This window comes from Clinocottus analis, unplaced genomic scaffold, assembly GCF_023055335.1.
Source record: "Clinocottus analis isolate CAN_PGR_092001 unplaced genomic scaffold, fCliAna1.0.p SCAF_8, whole genome shotgun sequence".
NCBI classification, from domain to species: domain Eukaryota; kingdom Metazoa; phylum Chordata; class Actinopteri; order Perciformes; family Cottidae; genus Clinocottus; species Clinocottus analis.
In genome coordinates this window covers 7,995,555-8,005,391 of record NW_027176240.1, presented here as the reverse complement: position 1 = coordinate 8,005,391, position 9,837 = coordinate 7,995,555, and the positions used below count along the sequence as shown (strand labels likewise).

The window sequence follows — 9,837 nt, the reverse complement described above, 5'->3', positions numbered from 1 at the left end:
CACCTTTCAACAACATCCCAGAGGCCTTATACTCTACGCCGTGTGAGGCCGGTGTGGCTGTTTGTCACATTCTTTCATAAACACACACACACACACACACACACATACACGGCAGCGCTGTGTGACTTTGCCTCCTCTGTGACAGCCGAGCCAATGGTGTAATCCTCAGGCTTTTCAGATTACTCCAGTTGGGGTCACATTCTACACCAACCTGCAGCGGGTCAGCTTTCCACGCCGCCGCTATCAGCGTGCAGCTCGCAGTGGGCCACGGCCTGCACGCGAGCCTCGCGGCACAGATGAGTCTTTTCCTGGTGAAATGGCCATGGCTCTTTTATCTTTCCTTTGGACATGCGGGTAGCAGCAGATTCAGTGATCTCACAGTTTTACATTTGCATTTATCAAAAGGGAGAGGGGGGGGGGGGCAGTGGGGGCATATTATCAGGGAAAGTATACCAAAAAAAGGCCTGTATTTGTTGGGATTTTATAAGACTATTGCATCTTTCCACAAATTCTGCCTGTTTTTTGTTTTGTTTTTTTGCCACTAAAGAGTGCGTCTCTGTTCCAGTGTTCAGATGTGTGTAGTCTCAGGCCTTGCCAGGCAGCTGAAATAGACTCCATGGGAGGGTGTGCTCTCTCACAGGCGTCCGTTACAGGCCTGCATGGTCACATCTGCAGCGGGCCGGCCATCTGCACCCATTGTCTCAGATGCACAACACAGCCCTGCACGCATGGCTAGCCTCGTAAAGACAGGCCCTTTCCCCCTCTGTCCTCATTCGTCCCTCATGGTGTGGGGGGAAAATAAATGACTTCTTAATCAGTCAAAAGGCAGAACAGCAGTGGAAAATCAAGCGAGAAGTAAACCCATTTCTAATGAAATCTGAGAAAACTTTAAAGAGCAGGGTTCCTTTCATTATCAGGTAAATTCTATTAAACTGAAGCAGCCCCCAGCAGATGGCTCATTCTGACATTAACCATAATCTCACTGGTTTATTACATTCTTGTTATCTTGATGGGAGCTTAGATTGCTTTCGCTCTGGAGAATTATGCAACACACCTGGAGAAAAGGGAAAACAAAGAACTATATATATATATATATATATATATATATATATGTATGGGGAAACAATGGAATTATCTCAAACAAATAACCTTTCAAAGTATAACTCTTGAATCATGTCAGTACGTGGTATTTACACAAAAGGGAAAAAACCTGAACACTGAACTTTGCAAGAAATTCAACTTAAAGTACCACATGAGACACCAACCCTTCCTCTATGTCTCCAGTATCCATGTTTTAAAAAGCATGTTCCCTTGCATTCAGACAAAACCGTCTCTTATAGGTCATAATTATTGACACGTTGCAAACGAAAGCAGGCATCATGTGCGCTATGTGTTTCTCTCCTGCAGTATTGATAATGAGGATTTATTATGGCAAGGTTGACAATGAATGCAATGTGCATGCGTTAGTGGGAGGGATTATCCACCAAGTAGGGCAAGTGGCTGAGGCTAAGGACTGCAATTCCATCGAGCCTAGTTCATTTCAGTCATCGGCTCAGTGCACAGACGGGACAAGGAGAGCAATTCCACCGCTGCCTATTTGTCAAAGCCCCCCCACCAAAAAAAAAAAAAAAAGCCTAAAGTGAAAATGGTAAAGTACATGCGACAGCACAGCGAGCTGAAACCCGAAGAGGTTCTGTCGGAGTCTGATGCGTCCATGGACCAGCAAGATTTCGGAGAATTGTCCGACTATTCTTTCAGCGACGTTTTATACTCCAAATGTTCCGCAATGGACCAAATCGGCACTTTCATGAAGAACGTGCAAGTGCTGCTCGACGCAGCAAATTACCTAGAAAATGTCGAGAAGAGCAACGGAAGTAAGTAAACACGGGCAGTAGGGGATATTAACACGTAATGCGCCGAGCAGACAACAATAGAGGCGAAGGCGACAAAAGACGCGCAGCGGACAGATGAGCTGGCCCGACAGCAGCCAATGATATTTCAGCTGCTTCTGAAAAACTGTACTTTAATCGACCTTACACTTACAGCATAGCAGCAATTGAAAAGGATGTCGGGTGGTCGTCTACTTTTTATTTCATTCGGAAAGAAATTGCATCGCCAGTGACTGATTATATTGCAATAGCCTTCAGCTAAATTATCTTCTGCTCCCATTAACATTTTTTTTTTTTGGTGCCGACCACGGGAGCCTTCGCTGAGTAAGCACGATTCATTTGTTATGTAAAGGAATATGTTTGCGTATGTGCACATGTAGGTTATTCCATGTTGTCTGGATATTTATGATGTTTGAGACTTCCCATTTCCTATTGCATCTTTGTATCTCAGTCGATCGTAGCTCCTTTCTGGCTTATATCATTTAAATATCGTATTCTCTTCACAAAAAAAAAAAATATCACACCCGAAGACCTTCTTGCATGTTTGAACTGCGATTTAGAGTTTATTTCCTCTAAACATTTCCAATTCAAAGCCCACCTCTCATTTGCAGAAGCAGCTGCTGCTTCCTTGTATGTGTTGTTCACATGGTTTCCACATGGAACAAATTGTAAAGTTTTCATTGGTCGACACGCATGTTCCCAGAGCAGGAGTCACAGGAGAGAACCAATCACGCGCAGGTTCAAGTCTGGCGTCGCATGTTACTGGGAAGGAGGACTCATGGGAACTGTAGGCGTTTTTTAAGCAACCCTAAGAGAACTAGACTCGAAGTGTGTGTTATAAAAACACAATACATGCATGTGTTCATATTTTCTACAAAGGGTTGCCTTTCTATTTAATTATTTTTTCGTTTAATTCCAGGGATGAGTTGCCACTGGCCACACATTCAAATGTAATTTGCAATTCAGGTCAAATAAGGTCACATCCACCATGCAAATCTAAGCCCTCGTGAAGCCTTTTGCCTGTCGCACATTTGTAGAAACTGCTATGCTTTTTTTAATCCTCTTGATCTTTTTCATTACCAGAATGTGAGCATGGGTATGCTTCAACGTACCCTGAAACCCAGACTGCACACCAACAGAAACAGCGTAAATTCAAGAACAGGAAATTGGACAATATTCACAATAGGTAGGTCAATGTCTTGCAAAAGGTCCTCGAATGTTATGTTGTGCTTTATTTATGTATGTATGAAAAAATACATTTGAAATACTTCCTGATAAACAATAGTGAAATAATTATTAACATTATATTATCACTTACCAGCATGATGTAAACGCATGATTATGGCACCATTGCAGCATTCATTTTGACAAAAATTAGATTTTCCTTGTACATATATATATTGTAGAATGTGTTGTATTTTGCATCATTAAAGATTGTCGAACAATTTTGTTTATATATTTATGATTTCAACAGGTCAGCACACAATGAACTGGAAAAAAATAGGTGAGTAAAACAACAACAAAAAGTCATTTGTATGCATGTTCATAAGAAAAATACTGAAAGGTGAAGAAGAGTAAAGTCAGGGATATTAAGAGACAGGAAACAGGAACTAAATGAAAATAGTGAAATGTTGGGACTGGTTAGTAATCTTGAATTTCCATTGCTATCTTACTTTAAATTAACTATTGCTATATATGCATAACAAGTGGCATGCAAAAAGTCATACACAAGAAGGAGAGAACGACTGAAGCATTTGAACTCCTGCAGTAAATGAGGCACACAGAGAGTCTATCTCCAGAGCCAGCTGTCTCAAAATGGAGCTTCAAGCTGATAAACCACAAGCTTTCTCCTCTCTGCCCTGTTTGCATATCTTGGTGCATACCATTTCAAAATGAGATGCGCTGCAGGCCTATAAATCAGCTCATTATCATCACAGGACTTCAAAAAATATGTTTTCATCAACAACAACTTGGAAATCCACCTGGTGTGTATGATGGCAGTGTGCAATTTCCAAGGCAAATAAAAGGGAGGCGTAATGCAGCCTCAGTAGCAGCACTGTTCATGGAGGACATGCAGACATTTCCCCCAGTCAGCAAAGGGGAAACGTCTGTTTCCAGACAACAGGGCTCCTTCCTGAGAGACTCTCGGCTGCAAATTTAACAGCAGCTTGCTATGCGATGGATACCGGATAAGGCAGCCGCTGCTCTGAGCAGGACACATTTATCCTAAAATTAAAAGCTCAGTTAATCCTTAAAAGCAAGCCATGTGTGTGTGTGCAAAAGTCTTGGTTCGAGAAATGCACTCAGTGGTGCATCGTCCAGAGCAAGACTTATTTTATAATAGGCTATTTGATATCATAAAATGGTGGCCAATGCAGATAGAAGGGCTGACATCACAACTTGACCTACATTTTACTACATTATGTGAAAGAGGAGTGAGTGTCCTCTGCCAGTTTCTGCATTTGGTCTGCATGCACAGGCCCAGAGGCCTCGGTGGATCAGAAACAATACGAGCTGACCTCAGCAGCTTTTAAATCTGGGGCCAGACAGATCCATACGTAATTGCAAAAGAGTCAGATGGCGTGACTAATTAGCAAAATGGATGAACAGATAAATCAAGTACCTAAATATATCTTGACTGTTACATTTGCTCATCGCACATGGATTAATGCTATCCGATCAGAATTAGAATTGATCAAGACCGATCACATAGTGGTTTGCCTAAACTGTTAGTATAATCAAATTGAAGAGGCAGGAAATATTATAATCTGACTTAATCACATCCAGTGTAGAGGACAATTACACATTAGTCTGGAAATGTATCATTTTGTCATGAATAATTGTTGTATAATGCACATTACGTCATGCATACTTACTCGAAAGAGAAATGGCTCGTCTTGATTACGTCTCCTTCCACAGACGAGCACATCTCCGTCTGTGTTTGGAGAGGTTGAAGTCCCTCATCCCTCTGGGACCAGAATGCAGTCGGCACACCACACTAGGACTGCTAAACAAGGCCAAAGCACATATCAAGGTGTGGTAGACCCTGTAGTGTTGTACCACCATGGGGTTAAGGACTGAATTCTGTATATGTTTGTGCTCAAAACATATTTACATACTGCTTCCACTGCTTCATTGTACTTTTCTTTCACTTGTGAGTAGAAACATAGTTGATGTCCTATTGACAGCAGATATAGATCTGCAGGACTACAGAGGATGACTTTGATGTACACAGGGAGGCATCTAGCACCCACTTGATCCCTGTGTGAGTCTGAATGTGAATCCATAGTGAGGGTTTACTAAAGCCTTACTAGTCAATAAACAGATCCTGTTTTCTTTACTTTTTAGAAGAACATCGTATTTTAGTCTCTTAACTCTCCCTCTTGGTGGCCAAGCTGCGGCGACACTTCACTGTCCGTCCAGCGTGGCCATAGCGGAGCGCTATCTGTCAACAAATGCTGCTCAATGTTTAGCCTGAAACCCATTAGAACTTTGAAATTCTTCACATTACTAGGTGCCATAACATCACTCATACATGTTTTGTAATCATAGACAGCACCGTATAACCACCAGAAGATGAAAAGGCCTTGTTTTCTACCTCTTTGTTGATCTTTTTGGCTCAGTTGCATGTCTTCTATAAAGGTTACGACAGCACACACATAATTAATGGAAAACTGAAAAAATGTTGGTGCTAAACTCACATTCAATGTGGTTAAATGAGATATGGGATTGATTTTGTACATAGATTAGGGGTTTTCTCCAGGCAATTCCATCCAGTCAGAACCATTAGATGAGCTGCCCATAAAAACACTACGGCCTCAGCAACGGTTGCTGCTTGGTTATTTCAGTTTTTCTTCCCCTTTGAACAAATATCCCTTCAGCCGTTGCCAGGACTTCCTTTTGTAGGGTTTTGAGCCTTATGGAGTGTTTTGATTAGATCATGTGTCTGTCACACTACAGGATAATGTGAATAGTACACAGACTGGATTAATCTTAAGAGCACCAGATCGGTCCTCGTGTTAAAACGGGTCCCTGAGTTAGTCTGGACCGCACCAATGGCTAGTACCCGCAGAGCATCCAGGACTATTCTTTGGCTCCCTCGCTGGCTTCAGTCAGAGACAGATACTGGTCCAGCAGTGGGAGGCGTTTAAAGGGATGATTGAGGGCTGCAATATGAAAGCAATCCTGGTAACAGTGCGTGGGAGTTTATTACAGCGGGGGGTAATGGATAAAGCACCTACAGTATGATGTCAACTATTGACTTTGGACTGGCCTGTTTAAAGTCCAGGAAGTGTGGCTCCTGAATGCGGCTGTGTTGTATTTTTGGAACCAGAGGTTGTGAGAGTTAAAGGGTGGGGCAGGTGCAGCCGGCAGCATGAAGCTCACAGCTGCAGGCAGCAAAACCTCAAAGAAAACACCCTGTATTGTGCGTCAGGAAAAGCATGACTACGTGCTACTCTCACTCGCGTCACTCTACCAAACTGCATGTGACTTGATTTTTACACGGGAAACGTACAAGACCCTTTCATTGTCCCCCAGATTGTTAATATGAAAAGCTGTCCTATGGTACGCTAATTCGAAGCATCTACAATACTGATTGCAAACTGACTGTTCTTTATTAATGAATTTCATAAAAATATACCAAATCGGTATTCAATACACAAACAGATCTCTTTGTCAACTTGTATGGAGTGTTTATTTGTGTTGCTATAGCTGTACAAACGGCAGCAGTAAATCTTGCTCAAAAACTGGCTCGCATATAAATGTTAGCACTTATAAATATGCTAGCATTGCAGCATACATCAGTTTTTTTTATGTTTATGGCACGATCAGATGTGATGATTGGTGTGAAGTGATTGGATTACAGATGTTCATAGTGCCTCTTATGTACTTTGTTTACTTGTTTGCTGGTTAGACATATTTATGAAAGCCGATCGTGTGTGATGTTGGAAATGAACCAAAATCAAGCTCGAACAAATAAATTACAGCTAAGAAGGCAAATGAATGATTCTGCCAAACAACCTTTATATTAATTTGTATACCCATAAAGCAACTCTCCAGTCATATCTCACTTATATTCACCGCACACATGATGCCAGCTACTCCTCTGGAATCCAACCGGCAACTTGCAGTCCTCGTGTGTTGAATATTTCATTAAAACGCACAGGGGGCGTCACATTTGACGACGAACGCATTAGCATCACTTCACTGCACACAAGACAAGTTCACCATCCTCTCATGCATATAGTATGTTAATCATGAGTAACATCTCCAGAGCGGGAGTCGTAACGGTGTGATTCAATGCTACATAATTCATGTAAACACCAAATGAGGCACTCGGGATCCGCGCGTGCCGATCTTCTTGATAATCGTTACACAACAACACAATTAACACTTTTGCCTTCCCCTCTTATTTAGAAACTTGAAGAGATGGATCGGAGGAGTCTGCACCAGCTGGAGAGCCTAGAGAGGGAACAGAGGCACCTGCAGAGGCAGCTATCCCAGCTGCAGACTCATGGAGACAGAGACCGGGTCCGTACGGACAGCCAGGGCTCCCACATGGACTCTGACCGCTCCGAGTCTGACAGAGGTCAGTGTCCGAATCGGAGCTTTCACCTTTGTAGCATCATTAGGGTTTGCCACCATATCAATTGAGGCGAGCACAATTTCAAGTATTTGGACTTGCATGATTCCGAAAAAGTAATCTGTGTTAATTAGCGTTCTTTTTTTTTTTGATTGTGCAGAGGAGATAGAAGTTGATGTAGAAAGCACCGAGTTCTCCCATGGAGAAATGGACAGCATAAGCACCAGTGGTGCGAGTGACCTGGATGACCACAGCAGCCGGCAGAGCTCCGCCAGTGATGAGGGCTACTCCACGTGCAGTCTGAAACTGGCTTTCTCTGCTTGAAGCACCAGCCCATATGTTTACTTGCTGCAGTCCTTTACGGCTCTCGCCAGTACCAGTCGACAGCTCCATTCTCCCTTTGCAGTTTAGGGTTAACTGTCTTCATAAGAAGAACCAGCCTCGATCCCACCTTTACCTGACAAATGAAATGTCTGCAGCCCCCCCCCCCCCCATCCCCGAGAACCAGCCTTAAGTTCAACACTCTCCTTTCAAAAAGCCAAGGGGCTCCTCGACATCACTCTGAAACGTTTTACACGACAGCCTCAAATTTAACTTTTCTGGCAATACACAGTTTCTTCATTTTCTGTGTTGACTTAACCAATTACCTGAATGTCCCTGAACTCATTACCAGCTTGAATCAACCATACCTGCACTCAACACTGACCCTGTAGAGGACCCACGCACCAGTGTCCAACACTGAAGGGGCAACTCTACCATTAGTCAAGTACATCCTCTGAAACCAGCAACAAAAAAACAAAAAAAAACAACACTAAAAACCCAATACCAGCTAGAAGCTCACCATTGTGAACGTTTGCTCCATTTGCCTTGTAATAACATTGCCCTTCTTCTCTGGATGATATGTCCAGGTGGCACTTCTCGACAGTGTACAAGCCAGTGGCAAGGGCTACAGTGTCTGCATTCCAAAATGTTTATTACACCCCGAAACCCTCTGCTTTAAGACCCACACCCATCACTGATCCACGTGGCGTCCCCTCTCTTGACTGAACTACAGTTGTATCCAAACAGGTGGTGCAGTCCACCCTTGTTATTCTAATTTATTTTGCATATGATTATAGTATTTATTTTTGGTATATTTAATTTGACTGTAGCTAGGTGTTTGGTCATGCTTGAAAGAAAAAAACAAACGCTGTTAGTTTTCTTCACATTGCTTCAAAAAATAGTTTACCAAATTACTTGACATTAAATGTAAGACCAACTGAAGCAATTTGCAGTGCTGAAGGTTTTAATGCATCACTTCAGGTTTTGTTGAAAGAATGATTTTGACAGTAATACGCAATCCCGTACTTGTCCACGCACAAGGCTGACAGCAATAAAGCGTCTACTTTCATCACAACTGTAACGGTGACTGTGTTTTTAGCACACTATTCAGTCCGTCCAACACCAAATTGTAGTTTGCTAGTTTAACATTTGCCCAAGTAGTAGCATCAATTTTAATATTCAGTAGGAAAATCAATTGTGATTGATCTTTTTTCTTCTTTTTTTTTAATGAAAAGCTATGGTGCATGTGTATTGAATGTAGCTATCATGTTGTAATGTGCTTTGGATTGACAAGTCTTAAAAAATTGTCTGTAGCAAGAACATAAACACTACAGAATACCAATTTTGATTTATACTTCAATGTTTAATACTTTATAATTTATGTATCGTAGCATAAAAAGAACAAGTTCAAATCCTTGACATTTGGAGACTTCCCATTAATAACTATACGTATTTTGGAATTGCACTGCTGACCTGTTAGAATCCATGAAACCAAATAAGACATTTCAATATGACCATTCAAATGCATTTTTTTTTTGGTCCAAGTCCTACAGAGATCACCACCAAATTGTGTCTTAACATGGGTATGACTCTTGCACAAAGTTCCTTGTTACAGGTCCCCTCCACCTACACCCACCCAACCTGTTTGGGAATCTATAAAATGCACTATGAAAAAGACTTTTTGTTAAGGAAGTATACACCCCAGAATGTTTTCTCTTGTGCATAAACAGCCATCCAAGGTGACTTTTTTGCAAAACATGCTGCTGGTCCCCTGCTAGTCAGTCTTACAGTTCCTGATAACTGTCCCTGGAATCTTAATAAACCTCTACCGCCCAAACATAAATAATGTTGCCTTTTTTTCTCTTACACCTTCCATATATAATCAAGGTCAGAAAAATGAATAACGTCTGGAGCCAAGACTGACTCCTAAACTAACAAAGTATAACATAAAACTTTGTAGATTTTATATGAAAAAAATGGGAGATTGTACTAAGAGTTGCAAAATGCTACTAGATTCATGAACAATGCTGCGAGTCTTTACTG

The 9,837-nt window shown here is 41.8% G+C and overlaps 1 protein-coding gene across 1 annotated transcript; it reads left to right on the top strand.

Moving 5' to 3' along the window:
- The first annotated feature begins 1,536 nt into the window (after window positions 1-1,536).
- On the top strand, window positions 1,537-9,640 carry LOC137779936 (max-interacting protein 1-like). Its single transcript, XM_068568191.1, has 6 exons — window positions 1,537-1,874; window positions 2,973-3,075; window positions 3,364-3,393; window positions 4,809-4,923; window positions 7,308-7,479; window positions 7,634-9,640. Exons 1-6 carry the CDS (start codon window positions 1,646-1,648, stop codon window positions 7,795-7,797), a joined length of 813 nt encoding a protein of 270 aa, XP_068424292.1. The 5' UTR covers window positions 1,537-1,645; the 3' UTR covers window positions 7,798-9,640.
- The last annotated feature ends 197 nt before the right edge of the window (window positions 9,641-9,837 follow it).